This window comes from Stegastes partitus, unplaced genomic scaffold, assembly GCF_000690725.1.
Source record: "Stegastes partitus isolate 25-593 unplaced genomic scaffold, Stegastes_partitus-1.0.2 Scaffold333, whole genome shotgun sequence".
In the NCBI taxonomy this organism is placed as follows: Eukaryota; Metazoa; Chordata; class Actinopteri; family Pomacentridae; genus Stegastes; species Stegastes partitus.
Genome location: NW_007578064.1, coordinates 305,595 through 330,162, shown reverse-complemented (window position 1 = coordinate 330,162; position 24,568 = coordinate 305,595). Strand labels below are relative to the sequence as shown.

Below are 24,568 nucleotides of genomic sequence, written 5' to 3'. Positions count from 1 at the left end.
AAAAAAAAAAAAAAAACTGATACAGTTATACAGTCTGTCATTCTGAATGATAGGAATCTTTGCAAATTGCAAGGCTCGCCACAAGAATATCTATTTTACGGAGCGGCTGAAAATGCAGTCTAGCTTCCATTTGCTCCCTGTCAGAGGGTAATCCGACTTGCCATCTTATCCATCACCCAAATGAACACAACACAATTTTCACACATGCATTTTTTTTTTTTTAACATCAGATTTAAATCTGCCCCTACATTCCCCCCAGAGAGGGCTAAAGATGTGCGTCTCAAAGTGGAGTCGTGCTAGCTGTGGAGTCCAGAGGTCAGGGGGTGAAATGAAAGGCGTCTACTTTCACCGAGACACTGGATTGAACATCTACGGCGGAGTAATTTAGAATCTTACAAAATAACAGGGCTGGCTACAGGCAATCAAAAAAAAAAAAAAAGAAAGCAAAATCCAACTTAAGTGTTTAACAAGCTGCTTCCCCTCTGTGTGAGAATCCAAAGCAGCCACGGCGGGGGCAGGAACCATCCCTCCACTCCAACACCTGAGACACAAGCTGACGGACAGATTCATTTACAGCGGGCACACGAGATTGCACACTAATTTACTCGGGCTGTAGGAGATTGTTCACGTGAAAGATACAGCGGCGTGGTGGATTCAATCGAATAAATGGCTGCAACGAAAAATCCACATTGTGCCCATTTCTTCCCTCATTTACATTGAAATGTAAGTGCCATATTTCATTGTCGCCGTTCGTACCTTCTACCTTAAAAAAAAAAGAAGAAAATCTATATTTGTGGAACATCACGACAAAAAGAAGAAAAATAAACCCCGGCAACTTTTTGACTCCGACAGAGACAACAACAAAACTATCAAAGACAAACACCAGGCTTGACACCGTGAAAGTAAATGACTGGGAATAACCTTGGAGAAGAATTTGGAATAATGAGGAGGAAGCTAAACCTTGGCGATACTTAAAGATCATTACCAGATGATCAAACGCATCATGACAATTTCTCTGCACGAGAATGGATAATTATGAAGTATATTGTGTACGGAGGATATACAGACCTGCCTTTAAGGAGACATTTATATTCCAGCAGACACCTTACAAGCCTGCAATGAAAATAAGATCCCTGGGGGGGTGGGGGGTCCCTGCAGGACACAAATAGCGAGGTGTGGAATATATTTAAATAGTGGTTAGTATCATCAGCGTGGGAAGAAATAGAAGAGGCTATTATTATTAGGCTTAACCATGCGTGTAAATGCGCTGCCTTCAAGTAAACTGTATGGTATATGCCTCTAAATAAGGCACACAATAGAGTTAAGTGTTGAGCTTTCTCTTTTGTTCTCCAGCCCCTTCTTTTAAAAAAACTCTCGAGTCAGTTACATCAAAATCAACACCAGAAATTGCCTTTTCTAATTTAAATCTGATCAATAAATGAACACGGAATCGCTGCTGCTAAGGGTAGTATCAGTAGTAGTATACATCTTAAATGCTTGTCCTTATTTTTAGTTGCTGAATTTCATTTTAAAGTTATTTTCTTGGCCTTTATTTGACAACACAGTCGAGAGAGAGACATCAAAGTGGGGAGAAGAATGGGCAGCAAATGGCCACGGGCTGGATTCGAACCCACGACCGCTGCTCAACCACTTGAGCTACAGCGGCGGTACATAAATTTCATTTTAAAGGAATTGTTTGGAAAAACCAGCGTAAAACCCTAAGAATGAAAGTGACAAGTTGCAATTTCACAGAGTTTCTGTGCTCTAATGCGCACTTTATTGGTGCTGGGAGGTGGATTTGTTTTTACAGTTGGCCAGAGCTAACAGACGAGCTGCTTGCTTGGAATCTTTGTCCTGAGCTAAGCTGACTGGCCGCTGGCTGGAGCTCTATGCTTTGCACAGACATGGGAGTGGTACCGCTCTTCTAATCAAGACAACACATAAGCAATAAGGAGCTACATGTGTCTCACAATAGGGCTGAGAGTTACTAAACAGTAAACAGAGTTGAAGTGTGTAGACTCTGCAGCAGCAGCAGCACCAGACCTATGCAGGGTTGGGGAACGAAAAAAAAAAAAAAACGTCCTGTGTGGTGATAATTCACATAGATCACAACATATAACAATGATCACTGTGAATGATGGAGTAATGCTGCAGCTCTTGCTACAGGCCTTTCCACTTTATCCCAATAACAATAAGCCAGAGTGAGGTGTCTGACAGGTCATTCTGTTACCACACTGTTATTCCAAAGCAGCAGCATACATCACCCTCTAAGAATCTCACACTTTTATGAGCTCTTTTTCCTATGGTTGAGGTATCCCACCCTCGACCTCTCCCCGAAAGCAGTCGGCAGCCCCCCTGGTGTTAATTATAACTCGTTTTTTTTTTTTTTTTTTTCCCCCTGAGAGAGCTTGGGTGGGACATAGAAGTGCATTAATCTTGATTCTTCACTTCAGTCGAAAGGATCATTTGAAGAGGCTCCTGTGGTAAGCCCCACAGGCAAAGTGACTCGGTACCAGGGTAAAAAAAATAAAAAATAAAAAAGGACGGGAAGAGAAACAGTCCCAGTTTGTACACTGTTCACGCTGGGATGCCGACCACCTCAACGGGCGAGTCAATCATTTCGCCTATAATGCTCGTATTCTCAGTATGTTAATCTGGATGAATATTTAGAGTCACACAGGATGATGTGCCGAGCATCTCCCACCTGTGTTGTGATTGATTGGGTCCCTGATGCAGCATGAAGGTGACTATCACCTTATGAGCTGAACTGAGCCGAGCTGAGCGACGGCTGAAGGACTCTGACACGTTTGTGTCAAGAGTTTGCGTTTAGACCCATTTTATTGCGCGCTTTAGCCAATCAGGGGTAAGCACAGAGGTCAATGCCGACGTCTGTCACGGTGGATACACATTTCCCATTTGTAGTGGATTTTAAATATAGATTTTTTGCCTTATTGACTTAATAATGTTGAATACTACTGTTTTCTGATGTGTTACAGTAATGAGCCATTGCTGCCTGATGCACAATTAATCATTTAGGAATTAATCATTCTGCAATCATTTGAGAGTGATTAGGGTGATTTTGTAAGGGAGTGCATCTGCATAGAATATAAAAAATAATTAGAAAAAAAAAATACGTTTTTTGAGTCCAAATTGTTTGGAAGCTTTCTCGGTAAGAGCTTCCAAAGCAGTTTTTTTTTTTTTTTTTTTTTTTTTGGATGGCAGTCATATCTGGCTTTCCACTCGTCATACAGAGCTTTGTGGTACTTGGTTAAATGGTTGAACAAATTGGTCACGTTGCTTCGTGTGGTGCACAATAATTGCAGGACACTTCCAACAGAGCACATGTTTTTGGTCAACACCATCCTTTCTCTTGCCAAAGTGCTTCCATACAGCTGATTAGGTGATAATATATGATAATTGTGATTATTTGGATCAATACTGAGATCATGATTAGTCTGTTTGTCACAGTTTCCCACAATTATTAATTGATTTTAGAGACAAAACCTTAATTTTTTTGTAGTTTCACTATTAAACACGTTAAATCCTACGAATGCACAAAACTGCATCAAAATAACACTAAAAATAATCTCCACCTTAATTCAACGCATCTCCTGGAGGTACAATAAAAAGAACATTGTACCCAAACTGCATCACTAGTTGAACTTTTTCTTCTCGATAGACACGACTAACCTCTGGGCATTATCATTACACGTGCAATTCTTCAATTTCATGTGCAATATTGTAATTTAAAATGTCTTCTAATTTATTCCTCTGGTTTAGGGAAGTAAGTCTCTTTAACACAGTACTTTTTATTTATGTAGTACTTTTTTACTTCTCTTTTACATATAATATTTTATTTACAATTTTTTAGATTTCTATATTTATTACCTGTCTTGTTATAGTCGTGTACCACCGTTTCATGCCAAATTCCTTGTGTGTGCGAGCTCACTTGGCAATAAAAGCTTTCTGTACAATTTGCAAATGGTGTCTAAATGTCTCGCATATGAGGTCCGACAGCTGGTTGGATGTGGGGCTGTGCACAGAGAAGCCTCTAGTCTCCCCACTCAGTCGCTGCAGCTCGGATGGCTGTGTGACCAAAAGACACAAAACCCAAAAGAGTGAAATAAGGCGTTCTAATGTCAGATTTAGACTCTTTTCTATGAGCAGAGCATCATATTACATATCGCAGTCAGTTGTGTTCATTTTAATGTGGAACACCAAATTTGGATCATGATTGCTGTTAAATTAGCTGTGCAACCTTGCAACTGACACGTTTCTTTTTTTTTTGCAACTAAATCTTCCTTTCCTGCAACAGTTTTCAGTATTTCAGTGAAGCCTGCATGCCAACAAACTCTGTCTTATAAGATAAAAAAATAAAAAAATAAAAAACAAAACCAACCAACCAAACAAAAATAAGTGTATTTCTTAAATTGGAGTAAACTGAGTTATGTCAGACAGACTTCTCTTGTAGATTAGTCATGAGAACCAAGCAAGCTTTTTTTTTAGCAACAAGCAGCAAAAAAGTCGTGGTATTTAGTGTTTGAATTCATTTGACTTGCTTTACATCAGACTTCCTGTAATACGACTATTGACCATCACAATGCTGATGCTGAAATCACATAATGTCTGAATCTACTGGTCATTTAGGAAAATTCAGACAGGACACTTTGTCAGATTTACCCATTTATTTGGGATTATTTGAGTTTGGCGGTGACTCTGCTCAAGTGATGCTCTGGAACAATCTGAGCAAGCGTGACACAGATAGTCTCAGAGATCACAAACACCTCCTGCAGAACCAGGCTCAGGGAAGGCGGCCATCTGCCTCGACCGGTTGGGAGACAATGATTGGTTAATTAATAGATGGTTTTGAAAAGGAGGAGAAGATTTGTCAGTCTGCAGAGGCTTGTGTAGCAGTGATGTGCTGAGCATGAAGTGGGCAGAATGAATGCCTCAGTTATAAAGCACGCAAAGTGGGTGGGCTGGACTTAAGCAATGAACGATTGGACATAAAGGGCCTTGTGACACCCTGACTCCGTGCCTGTCTGAACTAATGCAAAGCTCTATTGAGAGCTATATGATCACTTCTAAGTAACTGACAGGTTAAAGATGTACTAATGTGCCACTAATAAGCTGCATTTGATATTGAAACACTCAATGTTTTAGTTCAGAGACTAAAAAACACAGATTGTTATCAAGAGCAACTCTACTTATATCATTAGTTAGTTCTCATGATATTCTATCCTCTACTTCTACATAAAAAAAAAAAAGGCACTGCAGCCGTCAGCATGTAGACACATGTACACTGAGGCTCCCTGTGTCTGAACATGTGCAGTATCTCCTGCAGTTTCCTGATAATGTGTGCACACTACACAAAGCTTTGAATGAAAGTTATCTTTCTGTTCAGTAAGAAATGCGATTAGCATATTTCCTCACAGTGGGGGGGTTGTTCAGTGTTTAGGTTTATGCCATCTGTAAATTTCCTCGTGCTGAACGTGTTCACTTTGATAGCCGGTAGCTTCACAAACCATATGCCGGGATCCGTTTAAAAATACCGGCTCAGACTAATTTAGGTTCGAAAACTGGATGTCAGTCAGTGTCGCTCGCTGTGAGTGGAACACTTCAAATGTGAAAAGTTCTGACATCCTAGAGGGGAACTCGTGTTGCCCAAAACAGCAAAGACGCTTGGATTTGACAAATGTCCAGGAAGCGTTCTCTTCATCCATGTTGGGCTCGGCAGAGAAAACTGACAGTGAGCACCTTGAGTGAGGAATAATGATGCTAATCCGCTATGACAAAGGACATGGCCTGGTGACTGCACACAAAGCAAAGCGTGTCATCACCATGGAGGTCTCAACACCTCAACACTGACGACGGAAAACATACAACACGTGTGCTGCACGGTCACATGTGCTCCCGGGTGTGTACGCGTGAAACACTTAAGGAGTGCACCGGACGTCATCGCATCATTTAGTCTATAGATCCAGTGCAACCCTTAGCTTTTTATTTTTCATTTTTATCACTCCATCTGATGTGCCCACTTTGGTGTAGAGAGTCTAATAAAATAGCCTCAGAGAATATGTGCATGTCGATAGTATCTTTTTATATTATGGGGATAATCACTTTATTTTGCTTGTTACAGCCATTGTGCAATTGCTTTTTGTGGAGCTTTTTTATCATCCATACATTGATCTCAGAATCACAGTGTCCTGCTGTCTCTATCCATGCTGTACATCTGTGTGTGTGTGTGTGTGTGTGTGTTTTTAAACATCAACACACCGCTGATCTTGTATGCAGTCTCTCATCTGCAATATGAGTAATCCATGGTAGTTAATTGAGCCCACAGGCAGTTGGTTTCAATGAAGGCTCCTGTGCTTTTCTGGCAAAAACAGGAGAGAAGAAGCTCTCTGGAGAAAGGAGCTCTCTGTCGAGAGGCAAACAGAGCAGAACTCCTGCCGTGTTCATTAGCTGTCATTGATCAGTGATTCAGTCGCAGTGCAACTCTTACCACAGCTCACATATTACCAGTTTCATCTCCCAAAAATTAATATAAAGGTAAGAAAGTGGAGCCAGCACAGCATTTTCCTCCTTGTATTTTATTTTTCACTGCACTATTTTGATGTGGATGGATGCTTGCCAAGGTTTTCAACAGCATGCAGAGATTGCGACGCAGCACACTTGTCCATTCCACAGTTTTCTGATATCAATATGAGCTACTATATTCGGTTATTGGCTTCCCTCAGAGGCTATCATCGCCGCAACCTCTTCCATCACAGGAGATGTACTGTAGAATGAGGCTGCGAGGTATAAAAATGCTGATAAATGGCTGAGACAAAAGCATAAATAATGCAGAGATCAGAGATACTGGAATAGTGAGTCAAACTCCTCTTCAAGACACCCCACACCTCCCTGGAGAGAGTCCAACGTAAGTGTCCTGTCTGACATCATCAGTGTCTGCTGGGCTTCACCTGCCACGTACAGCGCAGAGGAACTGAAGAAGCTCCTCTACGGCTCTCCTTGCCCTTCACTAGTCTTCTCACAAAAAAAAAAAAAAAAAAAAACCTAGAACGTCAGAGAACTCACATCCCATCTCCTACACCTGGCTGCAGCAAAGCTTTTAAAATACACTCAGGCTAATTTTCTCCTTTCAAATTTCACCCTATTTTACCCCCTTTTATCTCCTCCCTCTCCTTTGAGAAAGGACTCTCAATATGCAGCGCTGTGTGTAATTATAAAACCATGACAGAGCAAAGCCTGAGCTACTACGGCGAAAAGAAAAAAAAAGGTATAACAATGAGATGTATTCTTTGCATGACAGTCCAGAGTTTAAGTGAATATATAGGGGTGAATTAAATCAATATTTCACAACTCTGCCGAAGGAGCCGCAAAAGGGCCATTATGTAGCACTAATTGCACCTATAGGGCCTATCTTTAAAAAATGTAATCTGCACTCTCATTGGAATTCATCCAAAGTCCTCAGGTAGATGACCGGGATCGTCCGTGCTGCTCCTCATTTCACTGAGTTTTCTTTATTCCCTTCATGTCTACCTTTGAATATTTATTATTCTCTCATTTGCAGCTATCTCTGGCTAGGCCAAGGTTCTGCACAGTAACATGCTTTATCCCCCCCGTCTTACCATATAAAGAATAAAAACACTTAAAAAATCATTGTAAATTATGAACAGAGGCTTAACAATCCATTGCAGAATTTCACCTGGGAAGCTGGAAGGCTTCTCTAGATAATGCTACTTCTAAGATTTTTTATTTTTTTCTGTGTCAGATGAGTCAGTTGCGTGACGCGCTACAACTCCGAAGTTCAAATAGCAATACAGTGATATTCAGCATGTTTTTTTGCTTTAACCAGCATTATTCAGACTCTGTGGTTACTCAGCTATCAGCAAGTACCCGTCCACTGGCAAACACAAAGAGGGAATTAAAAACTAAAATGATGGTCATTTTGTAAAATAACCAGTTGACTCACTCACTCTTCTGAAGCATCGCATTAGCGTTGGCTGATGGCTCGACTGTGTTCTCGGGATAAAATGGATTGGAGATTTTGACTTACACTGATCAGCCACAGCATAGAAACCTTCTGTCTGATATCGTGTTCCCCCTCTTGTGCTGCCCCTCGCCGACGGGCACGGGACCTCTTGGGGGTGTCCTGCGGTGTCTAACAGCAGGACGCCGGCAGCGGGACCCCTGTGGGTTGCGGTCTGGGGCCTCTGGGGCTCGTTGCAGAACATGAGGCGGAGGGTGGATCACTTTGAGATTTTTGGGGATTGGTGAGTTTGGAGGCCAGGTCAGTGCTTTAGAGTTTTCCTGTACTTTTTCAAACCATTCCTGAGCAGCTTATGGCCAATTCATCGTTTCAATGTATGTGTCTGCAAAGGGTAGATGTGAACTGTTGTGTATGTGATAAAACATTACAAGTGATGTGCCGGGAAAACAAGCGGTGCTTCGAGCAAATGTTTGGTACGAGGAAAGAATGTACGAGGGGATTCTCCTTCTCTTTTATAATGAATCCTTAAGAGCTGTAATTAAAGCAGATGATGCCACACTTTAGGGGTGCTTTGATTTGCTTTCTATCAATGGAACCCAAACACAATAGGAAGTCCTAATTTCTCACACGCTGCTTCTCAACACATCTCAGGAAAATCACATTAACGGGCTGGTACACTGTATATCCCTGCGTGTTTTTCTGTGTTTGACATGAGGAGAAACGCCGTTGTCGCAGTGCAATGCATACCTATTATTATTTATAATGACATAAATTTAAGGACGCTACTGACGCTGTTGTGCCACTTGTGCAAACTATATTGCTTTGGAGATGCTCATACGGATTGTGCTGCTGTTTGATGCTGCAGGTACTCAAAGGAAAAAAACATCTTGTGGGTGGAAAAAAAAACAAAAAACATATACATCCATTACGGGTGAGTATCATTAATCTAAGCTGCTAGTGTTCTATTATTACAGACGTTTCATTTTGTAGCCTTACAGATCTGAAATTGCAAAGCAAAGTGATTGAGAAAGGTGTGTTATGCAGCTCAGGCTAGTGCTGTGCTGTAAGTGAAATGTTCAACCTCGTAAGACTTCTATAGAAAAAGGTTGCACGAGGGGAACACTCCGACATGAAACCAACACCTTCAGTTAAGATTTACGAAATGGAGTGCACGTCTGAAAGGGGCTAATGTGAAGGTGGGTGATGTGTGTTTAAGTGAATGCCGAGGTTTCCCCAGCAGAACGTAGCAGCGCTGTAACGACACGATCAATGTTACTCACTTCCCCTGTCGGTAGTTTCAGTATTGTGGCTGATCAGTTGTGCAGTTTTTAAGGAGCTAATTGTGCAGGGTCACTGTGAAGAGGCGAGTAAACCTGTGCCATCTCCCTACATACCTCGAAGTGATGAGCATAAAACCAAGATTTACTTCACCCCCTTCCTTTAATGCTTTGCAATGAAGAAACAGATGTTGTCCCCTTTTCGTGCTAGAAAAACAGGGCAGGCAACGGTGACAGACAGACTTAAGTAAACTTCTGTGTCTTAACTGCTGATGCCTGTTTTTATTTACTGAGCCACCTCTGTTGTTGTCTGAGTTTCAACAACCACTAAGTTGCCATAATAACCACTACATAAAATCTACAATGGATGAGCCACTAACGACGGCAGCAGACTCGGTGCGCAATCTACAAAGTATCGAGCGTGCTGCAGATGGCCGTTCACTTTGCCGTCTGTGTGTTTTTGCTGCTAGTAATGGAACAATAAAAGTTTGAGTTGATAAAAAATAAGTCACGAATGAACACATGTATCGATAAGGCAAAGGTTTATGAAAACAAAGTGCCCCCTGACTCTAAAACGACTTAATTAAATGCAGAGCCTTGCTTTATTAAATAAGATATGCTGCACTCTGCATAAATGCATTAATCGATAGCAAAACTGCCACACAAATATTAGAATAATTGATCCAGGATGATTCAGCAGTGAGGAGGTCTAGGGGCTTGCAGGATATTACCTCGCAATAACAGTCTTGGTGAAGGTCAGTGGATACTACAGTAATGACAAATGTCCTCTCTTTGACTCCTACTGGCCAGACTTTATTTTGGCTAGTTACAGGAAATTACTTTCTGCACCTTCCATCATCTTCTCCTCACTCTGCATGCTGCGACTTTATGGCAATGACCAATCAGGGTATAATAAAAACAAGCTGTAACTGTCCAACCTTGTAATAAAAAGTATTCACACAACTGACACCAAACTGCTGGTTATTAAAGTAAGAGTTAGAGGCCCAGTGAAGAACACATGCGGCGTGGGTCCATACTGTGCTAATGTGAGAGAGCGGTGAAGCAAAAAGACCCAGCAAACTCCATGTGAATAGCTTCGTCAGATGGTCGAATAGCTTAGGAACCACCTCGCCAAGTACTCGTGGTCCTTATTCTGGGTGCAACAGATTGAGTTACTATGAATGTCTTGTGCTGGAGATGGTCTAAAAATGTGCTCCGTTATCCCCGTGCTTTACGATGCTGCATCCCCTCTCTGTGACAGCCAGCTTTTTAGGGCACATTTGAGGTAAACCATTCTAAAGAAACACCTAATTTCTGATGTGACTGGTCATCATGTCACACGTTCTTTTCTGGTATAACCACTCATACAAGGTGGCGAGAGTAGCATTATCTAGATTATTTTTCTATACATCTTCTGCAATAAACACACCCATACTGTGCACAAACGCAAGCCAAATATATGCAGTCCATCAAATCAGTAATAGATGAGATTGAAGTACATTTTTCCTTCATCAGCAAAATTAACGTGGAATAGTCTTAAACAAGAACAATAAAAATAATAAAAAAAACATTCACAACAGCTAAATTAAATCACATTGTGTTTCATTTTTTGATAAAAGACAGACTACAGTGTACTGTTATCTCTCAGCACCACAGCGACAAAAAAAACCTTCAATATCTGTCAAATTGAAATTGATGGACTGCCTCTGAAATGTCTCCCAAAATATCAGCGTCCAATATCAAAAAGATCCACGTCAAAACAAAGGGGGAAAGATATCTTTTCACTTAGAAAAGAAAAGCTTTGAAAACTAAAATATCCCCTGCCCCCATTGACAACTTCTGTCCTTTGTTGGTTGCAGTAGTGTAGCTTTCCCAAAATAGCCCCAAGGTTTTGGGCTTTCCTGGCCTATCGAGGTCCGTGTGCTGGGTTCAGGGAGAGAGATGGAGCATAACACAGGCTGAACATGGTTGAGTGAACAAGAGGCCAGTTCTGGGAGTGTCCCAGTCCTCTCCCTCGGGGATAGAGTCCAATACTGCCAGCACCCTGGCTCCCATCACTATTGGAAATCCCTGCCTGCCTACTTCTGCTCCTGTGTTGGTCCAGGTCACACTGCTACTAGAGTAAAGTCTAGCTTTAACAACAAAAAAAAGCTAATAAAGCCAAACAGTCAACCCTCAGTGTGACAAAATAAGTGGGCTACTAGGGAGAAAAACATCACCATCTTTACTCTGAGAAATGCCTAGCAACCCTGCATTAAAACATAGTCAGAAGAAAGCATCTTGTGGAGACTGAGGAAGTACGAAGCAAAGGTCAATACAAGAACAATGCCTTACACCATGTGATAATACTCAGCTGGCATGGCATCACCTAGACAAAGAGCACAGAGCTACAGAGATGGAAACAGAACACAAAAGGCATCAGGCCAAATGTATAAATATCATGGTCTCCAAAGAACATCTGGGTATGTTTTTGGGCTGGAAGAGCAGAGGTGAATGACAGCTAAAAGAGGAAGGGCTGCCCAGTTTACACCAGCCAGGGGCTGCTCATGGGGGATCCTGTTCACACTGCAGCAAAATGAAATGCAACATACAGACAGCAAGATGCAGATACAGCAGGAGTCACTGTTGTCCATCACACCCGCTGACAGAGGACCATATATTGCATCCCTGTACCTGTGGGGCTACTTCTTTAGTGACTCCACATAATGTATGTAATGTTCAGTATGGTCACACAACTCTCTAGTCAACAAGTAATACCAGTGAGTGTCTGCAGTGACGTTCCCAGGCCTCATTTAGTGTTGGGAGAGTCTCTGTCCATGGTGCTGAAAGCCTGTTCACCACTTTTTTTTTCAGCAAATATGGGTCCACAATACATATTGTTTACTTTGTTATTCCAGTCTAAGGGATAAATATATATATCAATTTTGGTGCATAAAATCATGCACGCACTATAAAAAACACCCTTTGTGTTGTTACTCTGGGGAAATTCTTTATACTTTATTATATTTTAATAGATTTTTTTATTTGTGTATTACAGATGAAATCTATTGTCTGGTGTGAATTGTAACTTCATTTCAGCGCACTGAGCTCTGCTGTACTTAATACATTATAAATCCTGTGCTTTTATACTGATAATTCACTTTTTTGTAAGTCTGGGGAAGAATACACAGTCAACTGTAGTGATATTTTAGTAAGGTTGGGAGGCCAAAAGAAAAAGCGAGGAGCTGACTCCTGTTCATGTATCCCCACAGTGGTAACTAGAGTGTATAGTGAGCCAGCATGGCAGGGGGTGCTATCTCTGACTGCAGGTTACCCATGAATACTGCGTATGGTAGGGGTGGGTAATGGGAACTTGCATGTAAGACACAATGTGTTTTTTTTCTGTTTTGTTTTTGTTTGTTTTTTTTAAGTTATTTTTTTGGCCTTTGTGCCTTTATTGGATAGAGCAGCGAGAGAGAGAGACAGGAAAGTGGGAGAGAAGAATGGGGGGAGGATGTGTGGGAAAGGGCCATGAGCGGGATTCGAACTCATGACCTCCACATGGGGACTGTAGCCCTGTACATGGGACACCAGCTCAACCAGGTGAGCTATAGCGGCGCCCGACACAATGTTTTTCTTTTCTCCGACAATACTGGGTATATTTAAATGAGTTGCCCTTCTAAGAGCAGATTGTATTTGTGTTCATCCACATATCTCCAACTACAATTACTGCTTCACAGTTGTATGCCTCTAACTAACAAAGTTGCCGTTTACATTCATGTGAATCCAGATTTGACCTTTGCCGTCTGGATGTAAAATGTAATCATGTAATAATTTTATCTCTTTAGATATTTATGTAAAACTCTGCTTTAAGCAAAAAATAAAAAGTGTTTTGTTAGGATCACAGTGACCTTTGACTACCAAACCGTAATCAGCTCATCCTTCAGCCCAATTTGGTCCCAAACTTGAAGAAATTCCCTCAAGCTGTTCAAGAGATATTTTGCTCATGAGAATAGGCCGGGCGTAGAGAATGACAACCCGAAAACATAATGCCTCTGGCCTCAACTCTCAACGGCAAGGAGACAAAAAAGCAGTGACAGAACGCTTAAATGTTGCAAATGTATCCTATTAACCTTCTTATGTAAGGCTCTTATTGAAACCACAAAAACAGTCTCCTCTGGCTCCTCACAACCTGAAACTGGCTGCTTTAAAACTTCATGAGGACGCCACTGAATATGCATAGTTTGAGACTAAAAGAAAAGACAAAAAAACAAAAATGAGACAGCCTGTCTGACCCACACCTTAACTGTTTACCATTAACACGACTCTTACCGTGGTTTTGTGCAGGCCAGGAAATGTATGTTTGCATGGCGGATAAAATGAAATAGATTTGTTCTATCAGACAGTGACCCAATGATTCCTGAAATCAAAATGTCAAGACTTCTCATATCCCCGACTGTCTGCTGAATTAATGCGGCCTATCCTCATTACAGCAGCACTTACCCATAGTCTCCAGAGACAGTGTCCTCCAGAGCATTACCACTGAGTATACCAGACAATTGTGACGAGGTTTGAAAAAAATAAAAGGAAGAAGTGTGACACCTGAGCAACACATCAAAATGCAGATGCACTCAGACACGCATACATACCCGTATTAAAATCAGACTCACCTGTATTCTCTTGGCCTTAGCTTTTCAGTGGTGTCATGGCTGAAGAAAAGAGAACAAACAAGAATGAATATTTGAGCTGAAAATGTGGAATCACAAAATCTGGCAACTACAAAGTGGTAATATTGGCATCAGTGTAACTTTCATGTCCATTGTCTCATGGACCAAAGCATTATCACAGGCTTTGTAGCTGTTATCCTGCTCCCTCCTTCTTCAGCACCCCTCTTTCTCCTCCTCCTCCTCCTCTGCTCCATCTCTGTGCACCAACCTTGCCATGGCTAACAGGAAGCAGAGGGCACAGCGCTTTATTTAATTAGTCACAGCAGCTGAGTGCTCATGTGGAACCAAACAGGGGAGGCAGATTGGGGTAGTGAGATGGATAGGCACTCTCCCACCGGGCCTTGGCTGTGCTGTCAGAGGAGCGTAGATTACATGACAGAAGGGGGATTGGGGGTGTGGGGGGGGGAGCGTGGGGTGTATGGCAGGAGGATGTAAATGGCGCCTGTACAGGGGGATTCATCCTAGAAAAAAAAAAAAAGATTGCCTTCACTCTGTGCTCCAGAAGCACCTCTGTCCTCTCACAAAAGCATTCTTTACACTGCTACTTTTGTCTAATATGCAAACAAGCTAGCAGTGGGACTGGCCTGTTGTTGTGATGTACAGCACCGAGCGGTTTGACTGCTTTTATTAACTGTGACAACACTCATTATTCCAAATGATTTAGGAGCCGCTATTTTTCTTCTCTCTCTTCTGACAATGATCAGGTGGCCTTTTCCTCATGGACCAGCAGATAACCTCTGTGAGGTTGCAGAAGTAGCTGGATGTGCAGCACATTCTTGATGAGTTTCTTTCTGAACTCAAGGCGAGGGAGGGACAGAAAAAGTTTCTCCAACAACTGGCAATTTCCATTTGTGACATAAAGCAACACTTTCTCATGTTGCAATTATGGGATATAGAAAATAACAACACAAAGCGTGCACAGAAAACATCCATTTGTATATAATTAGAGGATCTGGTGGAGCGTGAGAGCTATAGGATTCATGTGATGTAAGGCTTACGTTCCCATTATTATCCAACCAGAGTTACTGGGCCTTCATCAACGAAAAGGCATCTCAGGGTTCACCCTTTGAGAAAACACAATCCTAAACATGTGGCTTACTGCCTGGTGCTGAAACAGCAAGGAACATGAATGCAGCGCCTGAATAATGTGTGCACGACTACTAAGCATTAGTGTGCAGGGAGCTCTTTTAATTAGTGCTCTTGAAGTTATCCAGTGACCCACATCTAATAATGAAGGCAACATGAATGTTCTATTTACATATCTTTAGTCAGTAATGTGTGACTGCTGGGAGAGCCCGCTGGTTGAGTGTGTGGTGCCAGCGAACAAGGGAGGGCATGTCAAGCAGAACTACCTGGGGCTGCTTTCTAAGGTCTTCTCAGTTTGAATGAGGAATGCGATGTTGGTGACCTGCAGGTCTGTAAAACTGGGTTAAGTTATGATAATGCTGTATGCACTTTCCTAATAAGCCTTGGTCATGTGATGTAATGTACACCAAGAATCCACTTCCAAGAGTTCTTCTATTTGATTTCTACATTTTGGACAGTATAGCAGAAGTAATTCAAATATTTATGTTGTTTATGTCAATGTTGTTTTGCCAGAAGTCTTCCTCGCTGCGTTCGTTACTGCCTCGCGACTGTCACCATCTGATCAACGGAATAAAATGGTGTCAAACCACCCGGATAAGAAACTCAACAGGGCGCCTTTAAGTTCAATCAGTAGCCTGTTTTCCACTGCAACAACTTTGAGGCTGTTAAAGGGCAGCCCGAACCTTTGTGCGTATTTCGACTGCAAGAACTGCTCCTCTAGAAGTTCTTTCAGGGCCTTTTTTTTGCTCCAGGAAAGAAAAATATACCTACTCTGGGGTGGGTACTTCTGACCAGATGTGAAACACTGTTGTGCAGGTCTAAATGGTGATTGGTTAAACTCGGCGAGGACAACAAGCACCACTTCTACACCTTCTCGATGTCCTTATCAAGTAGCTTTCTTCTTCTCTCTAACATTGCCAATTTAAATGTAACTGAACTGGAGTTACATCCAGTGAGTTTGAACGTCGAGGTCCAAGCTGTCAGATCCTGAATTGCACTGGAACCAGAAAGATTACTGATTAGGGGCTATTCCTGTAAACCTCTGTAGCGCCTGCTGTGAGTTCCTGCAGTGGAAATCCATCCAATAAAGATTAGGGAAGAACCACATGTCTACAAAAATACCAAATTACAAAATTTATTTCATTCATTTTCACTCATTATTATTGGTAGTTCCCTAATACTCTGCAATACATTTTCTCTTGTCAAATGAATATGTAAGAGAATTTTCTATCACAACTCAAACTGCCTATAGGTTATATATAATTGATTAATTCCTGAAGCAAAAAAAAAAAGTAATTTAAAGAAGCATACTGACACCTTCCCAATAGGAATCTTTAAACAATTCCATTCATTCACTCAAGATGCTACACTTGATTCCCACAGGAAACATGGTGAATATTTTATTCCTCATATATTAAGGTGTTGTATTTTCATTGCTATGTAACTCAATAGACAAGATGGAAAGGGAATATAATAAGCACAGAGGTGACTTTGACTCTGGCACAGCTGTCCTTGTTTCTGTCTGCCTGATCAAGAGTCACCTTCTCATAGCCTTAGCTTGCTAGCCTCTTCAAATCAGCACAACATTTAGGGTGATGAGCTACTGGACTTGAAGCTTTAATATGATTTTAGCAACTGTCATCCATCTTTCAGCGGTGGCCTTGGCATGAAGGAGTCAGAGGAAATTGGTGGGTGGGGCTTCCTCCTGCTTTTCAGCTTTCTGAAGTCTGATATTCCCTAACCTTCCACCTTCACAGGACCTTGCTTCAGTTAAGAAGGGTTAATAAAAGCGTTTTTCACATCCTGCTCTCTTTTCAGAGGGCGTGTCAAATTGTTCTTTTCCAACAATTCTTTGTCTGTGAAAGAACTGGGTCACTGACTAGCGCTCTCTTCCAGGGCCTTGTTGCTAAGGCCTGACTCCTTAGAGTCCAGGCTTTAGGGAGACAGGGGCTAGTGCACACAAACTGAAGCCAGCTTCTGACAGGAGAAGTTGCACTTGCATGACTACAGCCCCCTCTAAACAGCACATCATGCTCAGATTACTGAATACATTTGAGAGAGGAGGTGAGGGATGAAGGCAGCAAGAACTGTACACACAGCACGTCTCTGCATGCGGATGGACATTAGTGTATAACAGCGCTTCGTTCTGTGTGCCGAGGGTGTCCCTCTGCATGTGGCTGTGTGTTTTGTGTGTGTGAAAGGGTTGCTGTTGGCTTTAGCAGCTGCAAATACATCCAGCATTTGAGCTCCACTGTTTGTTAAACATTATTTGCCTCTGCTGTAAAGGCAACAAAGGGATCCTACCCCACTGCAAATGAATGAGCCCAGGTCCCTAGTTATCACTGGTTATTGTTCCAATCAGGCTAGCTTTGAAAGGGGAGGCACACTCTCCTTTGGACAGCTCATTAAGATAACACACAAACGTGGCTCCCCATCATCCTGGGTTTATTAAAGTGGGGCTCATTTCAGCTTCTTTGTCTCATGCAGGAACCTCTGCCTTTGTCAGCGCAATTGGAGCCAGATGGCAAAACAAAGCTGCCTGTCTGGATTGCTTAGAGAGTGATCTCAGAAGACAGAGCCATTAGCTTGACTTCACCAGCTCACCGCCCACAACGTCCACCTGGATCAACCAGGTGCGTGGACGATGACGAGAAGGAGCGAGAACAAGGGTGGCTGCAAGTTGCTGTCTTGCCACTGGAGTGCAGGCATTACTACGGTCTTCCAGCTCTATGCTCCTTCGCCCAGCCCCTTTAGCTAAAGCTGCGCTATTAAGTCTTGCTAGTTGTGGGATGGCTGACCCCGCTCCTGGCTGCACAGATCACTCTGAAACATTCATGAGGGAGGCAGTAGAGAATAAAAGCCATTGTCCCCCTTCACTCAGAGACTCTCCTTCACCTCTCAGCTTATTAAAATCACATGGTATTAACTTTGGCGTTCACAGAAAGGCTAAATAATTCAATCAGAATAAAAAAAGAGTCCAATGAATAACTCTAATGACATTAACGCTTGAGGGAGAACTGCTCAGGACTGTGAGGGTGTAGTCACTGAGGCTAGGCAGGCAGAAGAAACTTGCTCTGCTTGCTAATAGCAAAATTAATTCTGGGCTCATAAGGTCATATTCATACTAAGCAAAATATCAAATCACTCTCATCACGGTAAAAGAAGCATACATAGCAGTATTTTGTCTTGGTCCACTAGCACTCTTGAAAAGCAAACTACAACACTGAGCTAACCTATACCGCCTATTCGATGTAGGCTACAGAAAACCTGGAGTTTGGAACTGAATAGACATTAAATTAAGTGTTCTAGTTTGCGTGTTTCTTCACTTTCATGCTGACAGTTAGATTAGAAGAGACACAGGTGTTATGTCTTACACGCGAGCTGCATGTTAGCCTAGCTCAGGAAATCTAGCCAGGTTCTGTGCAAAGTTAACAAAAGATGCCTACAAGCTAACTAATTAGCACATTAATGAAATGGCACATTTGTTTTATCTGTGCAAAAAAAAAGTGAAATATTTGCAGTTTTATAGGCCAAACTACTTCCTGCCCAGATGTGGCAACTTCCCAAAGTCCTGCTGTGGCGATGATGTTGCCAGGCAACCAATACAGACTCTCGCCTCAGCTTTGCATTTAGTGCTTAATAGCAAATGCCAAACAAAGATGGTGAGGATACAAAACATTGATATACACACAATCAGTATATAGCTCCTCTGGCTTGTGAGATGTGTTACTGTCCACCACCATATTCCATCAGGGCTGTAGTCGGGGCATTGTGCTGCTTCTGGCTGTTCTAATGGAAGAAATGCCAAAACCAAGCTACAAGGAATACATTTTCTAGGTGAGAGTAGACATTTTACTATTCTAGCGTGTTTAATTTGTCATGTTACAGTAAGTAATCTAACATTAAGCAATGATAGTGATTGCCAATACGACACTTTACTATTAGGTTTAAAAAAACAAACAAAAAAACATGTAATTTTTACTTCCCTGGTGCTTTAATTTAAGAGTGGTTTGGCAGAATGTCTAACTGCTACTACAACAAATGAGGCTTTATTGATTGATTGATTGATTGTATTATTTTAGGGCTGCAAGGTGGTTAGCATCGTTGCCTCGCAGCAAGAAGGTTGCCGGTTCGCGTCCCGGTGAGGACACCCAGGATCTTTCTGTATGGAGTTTGCATGTTCTCCCCATGCAGCGTGGGTTCTCTCCGGGTTCTCCGGCTTCCTCCCACAAGGTCCAAAAACATGTTGAGGTTAATTGTTGATTCTAAATTGTCTGTAGGTGTGAATGTGAGTGTGCTTGGTTGTCTGTCTCTAAGTGTAGCCCTGTGATAGACTGGTGACCTGTCCAGGTGTCCCCTGCCTTCACCCTGAGTCAGCTGGGATAGACTCCAGCCCCACCATGACCCTAATGAGGATTAAGCCGTGGATAGATAATGGATGGATGGATGGATGGATGGATGTTTTATTTTATTGAATGACCATTTCACAATGTTGCAAAACACAAAAAGAATACATTTAAAAGCAAAGTATTTTGCCCTCATAAATATACATGCATTACGAGGAGTGGTTTCCCCATATCAATGCGATGGCTGCATTGACGCATAGCTGCAATAAACAGCAGAGGCCATCTATGTGTATCTATCTATGACACTAAACATCAGCGTGTTAGCATTCAAATGGCGAGCAATGCTGACATGGTGATGTTATCATCTCGCTCAAAGCAAATAGCCGAGCTCTTTCCTCTGAAAGATTAAACCTTTGACACACGCAGAGCTGCTGGTGTGTCTGTGGACTGCTGTTCTTATTTTAGCCATTGCGTTTGTTGTGTGATTTGCACCACTAGTTAGATGTGATGCAATATCGGCTTGTAGGAGGCTAGAAGAGGTGCAAAGACTGTTGTAGAAGGTCTCCTTATTTAGCAAGACAAGTCATCACAAAATTGAAAGCAACTTGTTCCAAGTGACAACAATGAGCCCAACAAATTTCAGCCAGGACTCAATTGCAATATCCATTTGGCTTGATAAACTGGATCATTTGGGTGCAGAACACGGCAGCGCTGTTGTTGGCATTTTGTGAAACTTGGAACTTGTGGAACTTGTTACCATTAAATTTACAGACAAGATAGATTTTACTGTTATAGCTGCAGCTTTGGGGGAACGTATAATGTAACACAGCTTGTTGGCACCACTAAATTAGTGTGTCCGTCTCCCTCTCTCTACCACAAACACGCAGACACACTGTGGAAGAGTTATGCCGCCGGGTCGCTGTGTTGAATGGATTCGGAGCCTGGAGCTGGTCTCATTTCTCACGTGTACTCATGCTTCATCAGCGTTCACTCACACTTCAGTAAACAAACTAAACATTCAGTTACTTGTTCTGTTGGGTCCCTACCATATGACACCTGCACGTCTCGTTAAAGAGGCTAGACTGAACTGTGGGTGATCGTTGCATTGTTTGATATTTTTTGAAACTTGAAAGCTTTATGCAATAAATAAAGACACCTATATGTCTGGAAAAACATAGACTTCTGGATCAGGTTTCCAAGGTTGTCAAAATTTTGCACTTGTAAAGAATTGATTGTCCTGTTTACAGGCTCAGTTGGGTGGACCCGCCTGCTCAAAAGAGTTCCAATCTATTTTTTTTTTTGTTAAATTGTTTTGCTTGGTGCTGACAGTGTTTACAGTCTTGCATGACTACATTATTCAGAACACTGAGTGCAAAAGTTTAAACTTAATTAAACATCAGCTTTCGGGAAAAGCATGTCAAACCTTAACTAGTAAATTTTCAGCTGCAACTGTTTCCTGACCACATGAAAGGCTGACACTCGACCAGGTGTGGACTGGCTGACCTGTCTTTGACTCCTCTTCTTCCAGCTCCTTGGCCTCTTCAGCTGTGGGAAGACAGAGGAGCCATTATCAGTGTGAGCCACAGTACAAAAGCAGGCGTACAATGTAGTCACTTCATCACAAGCCTATGGTGAGCTGATCCTTCACAGCTCAAAGGACAAGCTGTGATGAGAGAGCTATATGACGATGAAGCTCCTCACAATGGTACCCCCACCACATCATACACACACACATACACACAGAGTCATATCCACCCCTTAACCTCCTATCCAAGCCCTTTCACAAAGACAGTAATCACATTAGGCTTTAGCTGCGGGCTCTCTGAAAACCTACTGTCAACAGAGTTACGGAGGCAGCCCAGTGATGGCTGTCACACTTACATACACACGTGGCATGCATGTGCATGTGCGCACACACATACAGGCTAAAAATAGCCGGGGATAGAGTATCCAAGTGGTGGATATGTATTCTGTGACACCATTCACATTGCAATCAGGCTCAAAATCCACCATTTAGTGGACCTCGAGCCTGATTGCAATCCACTATTTAGTGTCTGATACATCAGATTAAACTGATAACTGAACAAAATTAAATGTCAAGGCAAAACGATTCATATGTTTATATTCCTGCACATTTGCCTGATTTTCCTTGACTCTGACAGCAGAGACTATAATCCTCGAGGGAAATTAAGCAAAAATCCTTATTATTACAGCAGCAGAACGTGCTGAGTTTCCAGACTCACACAGCCCATATATGCACAGAAATCTACCAACACCACATTGCTAAGGTTCTCCTCCACTGTGTTACGTATTTAGAAATCAGATTTTTTAAAAAACAAATCTTACTGTATTTTGCCTGTTATATGGCTGCATATTATTACAAATTATAATTATAATTATTATTACTAGTTTGATCAAGGTATGGCATTGGGCCCTAAGCATCAGTGTTTGTCCAAGAATGCCAATTCGGTTAATATTCGGCAAATGAATGTCAAGAACACACAGATAACCTGTTATTAATGTGTGTGTCTTTGAAAGAAAGATCCACAAAAGCACCATGTAAAAAGCAATATGTACCACTACTTCACATCCTCAGAATTGCAGTGTTAAATTAACACAACTGTGGGAGCCCGCTTACATTCACCGCCTCATTCAACATCTCCAAATCGACCAACAGTCCTGCTACTGTGGCAGCAATGGGAATACCTTGGGGGACAAGGCTTTGATAGGAGAGTGAGGCTCATTTAAAGGTACCTTAAAGTCAGGGTGAAGATGAGGGCATCCGCAGAGAAGGGAGTAAGAGCTGCCTCCCTTGTACATTGAGTGATACAATTTTATGCCCCTATAGGCTGCATTCCAAATGTGTGGGGGTAAGAAAGAGGGTGGCTATGGCTTAAGCGCAAAAGACGGACAAAACACATAAAAGGCTCGAGAGTCAGGGGACAGAAAAAGCTGCTCACTGAATGCAGGAAAATGTTACTGTTCCACACCATCCTGCCTTCTCTATGTGTGTTTTTCTTGGACAGAAATGCTGCTGCATCTCTTCAAACACTGCTGTGACATCACGAGCGATTAAAATGCAAGCAAATGGCCCCAGTTAGTAAACCTATATACTATAAATACACTGATTAGTGGCCTAATTAATTCATTCTTGCACCCTAGAAACAGCAGAGCTTTCTTCTTTGTAAAACCTTTGTGCATATTAAGACATAAGGCTTAATGACAGCTACATTTGGTGCTGCGTAGGCTTTAATTTGTTTTCTCTCCTTTTGAATATTAACTCCGTATGACAAAAATGAAACAATTTTTGCCATTATTTTGATCAGAGGTTTAACAAACGTCTTTCTACATAGACTTGGATTAAAATTAATCCACGCGTCTATTATTTCAAGTGAGTCACAAGCACAGAAAGCTGATCAGTGTTTGCTTTTGGCCTGCGGTGAACTTGTTTAACCCGAGGGTTAACCCATATGAAACATGTGCACCACTGTGGCAAAACCCCATAGGGGAAACACTGCTTCCCTTAAGACTGTAATCGCTCACACAGGGGAGATCTGTCCCATGTCACTTACAACATGATCCCAGGAGTAGGTTTGATTAAATCACATGCTTATCTGAATGTGAAATGGGCTTTAGAGAAAAGAATCAGTAGCCCTGGATAGGTCAGTGAAAGCATATATTAGATACATTGGCTTAGTCATTATGTAAAGAAGGCCAAGGAGAGGGATGAATGAAGAAATACAATATTGGAGAGAACAGAGCCATGCTGGTGTTGAGATACAACACCGCCTCTGGAATTGAGCTTTCACTTCTAACTGCAATACCACAAGCTGCTCTGCTCGGTTACGATACACATTCTTGTGCTCCACATACATTATGACAGGGAAGAAAAATGACTTACTCACTTCTCCACTTTCACTGACCCTTCCACCCTCTCTACCCAGACACAGTGAAGAGAGAGTCAACTTCAATCTGGCCGAACCCGGGAACACCATTAAAAGATAAGACAACCACAATTAGGTTGCACATCCCTGCTTCCTGCCCTCCCCACAGCTCTGGATATGTGCATAGCACTCCTATTTTAAGCCCCTCCACATCTGTATTCATACAGTATCACTCTATCAGGAGTATAAGAGTCTGCATGATATGTGAATAAGTCAGTGTTCCCACTCTTCAGGTTCGTGCTTAGAAAACACCAAAGGTTCCAGAAGCATTGCTGGCAGGGGACAAAATAAGACTTAACATTTCAATAAGGCGGACAGTGGATGGCCACATAATCAATCCAGCCTTCAGTGTTACGTCTGCAGGCGAGACGAGCAGCTCCTCATCCAGCCCAATGAAGAAAAGGGCCACACAACCCTAGGAGCCCTTTGCCCGTGGGAGGAACTGCATTATATTTCTCTCTTTCCATTTCATTTGATTTCATATGTTCCATGGAGCTATTTACTCTTTCCTCTGAGTCTGTGTCACTTTCATATTTATTTTTAAACCTCTGGGCCCTGGTGCAGACACTGGCTGACCTTTATTTAAATGTCTCCTCCACTCTGAGCGGATCTCATTACAGCAGAGCTGGTGGCTTTGCACTATCTATCTCATTTCAAAACTTTTTCTCTTTGCACTTGCGGCGATCCTCAGCTATTCCGCAACGCTAATTACTGGACCCGAGTAATGATGTTCCTCTCCGCCGAAGATATGTGTCCCACCATCCGAGATCCTGCCTATACGCATTAAGCAGAACTCCCTCTGGATTCTCAAAGTTCCTTGAGCAGTTAACATCTCATCACTGCTTTCTGCTCTATCTCTCTCGCTCTCAGGGTACCTCCCACATGATCGAGGCAACACGTCGCAGTTATGCATATCATCTACTGGGCCACAAAGCAATGAGTTTAAGGAATCATCCTGCATTTTAATGAGCGCCTCGAGAAGGGGTTGGAAGGGCCTGAGAGCTTCATAGGTTAACATCCATTATTCAGAAAGCCCTTGAACTGTGTACGCAGTGGTCCGAGGAAAAACAGGAAATCATTTCGTTACTTTATTTTATTTTTTTTTGTGCATATAGCTCCAGAGTGGCCACTGCTGAGATTCTCATTTCATATTGCTCCTAATGAAGGAAAGACAGTCCCAAAACATGCTTTTATCCACCCTTGAGGACGAAAC

At 42.2% G+C, this 24,568-nt stretch overlaps 1 protein-coding gene across 2 annotated transcripts in view; it reads right to left on the bottom strand.

The window, feature by feature from the left end:
• Positions 1 to 24,568, bottom strand: part of cd276 (CD276 molecule) — a 72,783-nt gene that overhangs the window by 2,598 nt on the left and 45,617 nt on the right. For both annotated transcript variants that reach the window (XM_008283932.1, XM_008283933.1), the window contains 2 exons: positions 20,915 to 20,956; positions 13,923 to 13,961 (listed from right to left, as the gene is read on the bottom strand). In XM_008283932.1, coding sequence (XP_008282154.1) covers positions 13,939 to 13,961; positions 20,915 to 20,956 — 65 coding nt within the window. In that variant the 3' untranslated portion in view covers positions 13,923 to 13,938. The remainder of the gene's footprint in view (positions 1 to 13,922; positions 13,962 to 20,914; positions 20,957 to 24,568) is intronic.